The sequence below is a fragment of the Phaethon lepturus genome, unplaced genomic scaffold, assembly GCF_000687285.1.
Source record: "Phaethon lepturus isolate BGI_N335 unplaced genomic scaffold, ASM68728v1 scaffold27832, whole genome shotgun sequence".
NCBI classification, from domain to species: domain Eukaryota; kingdom Metazoa; phylum Chordata; class Aves; order Phaethontiformes; family Phaethontidae; genus Phaethon; species Phaethon lepturus.
The window spans coordinates 1122-1341 of record NW_010524499.1 but is presented as its reverse complement, the minus strand read 5'-3'; the positions used below and the strand labels follow the sequence as shown (position 1 = coordinate 1341).

The 220-nt window shown below is 65.0% G+C and overlaps 1 protein-coding gene across 1 annotated transcript in view; it reads right to left on the bottom strand.

The window, feature by feature from the left end:
- LOC104617225 (2'-5'-oligoadenylate synthase-like protein 2) overlaps positions 1-220 on the bottom strand; it is a gene marked incomplete at its 5' end in the record, with an annotated part of 2071 nt that overhangs the window by 878 nt on the left and 973 nt on the right. Inside the window, one exon of the mRNA XM_010282482.1 lies at positions 4-218. Coding sequence (XP_010280784.1) covers positions 4-218 — 215 coding nt within the window. The remainder of the gene's footprint in view (positions 1-3; positions 219-220) is intronic.

Below are 220 nucleotides of genomic sequence, written 5' to 3'. Positions count from 1 at the left end.
CGCAGCAGCCTCTTCACGTGGGCACCGATCTGGCTGTGCTGGAGCGAGTAGTACGTCTCCCAGTAGATGCAGATGTCCCGGTGCCGGCACAGCAGCTCCAGCACTGTACGGAAGCCCTCAGCTGTGACGAAGGACTCGCGGGAGCCCGTGCCCTCCTCCCAGGCGTAGATTGTCAGCAGCTCCAGGGCGTACTTGGGGGGCAGGTCTGCGGTGGGGTGCT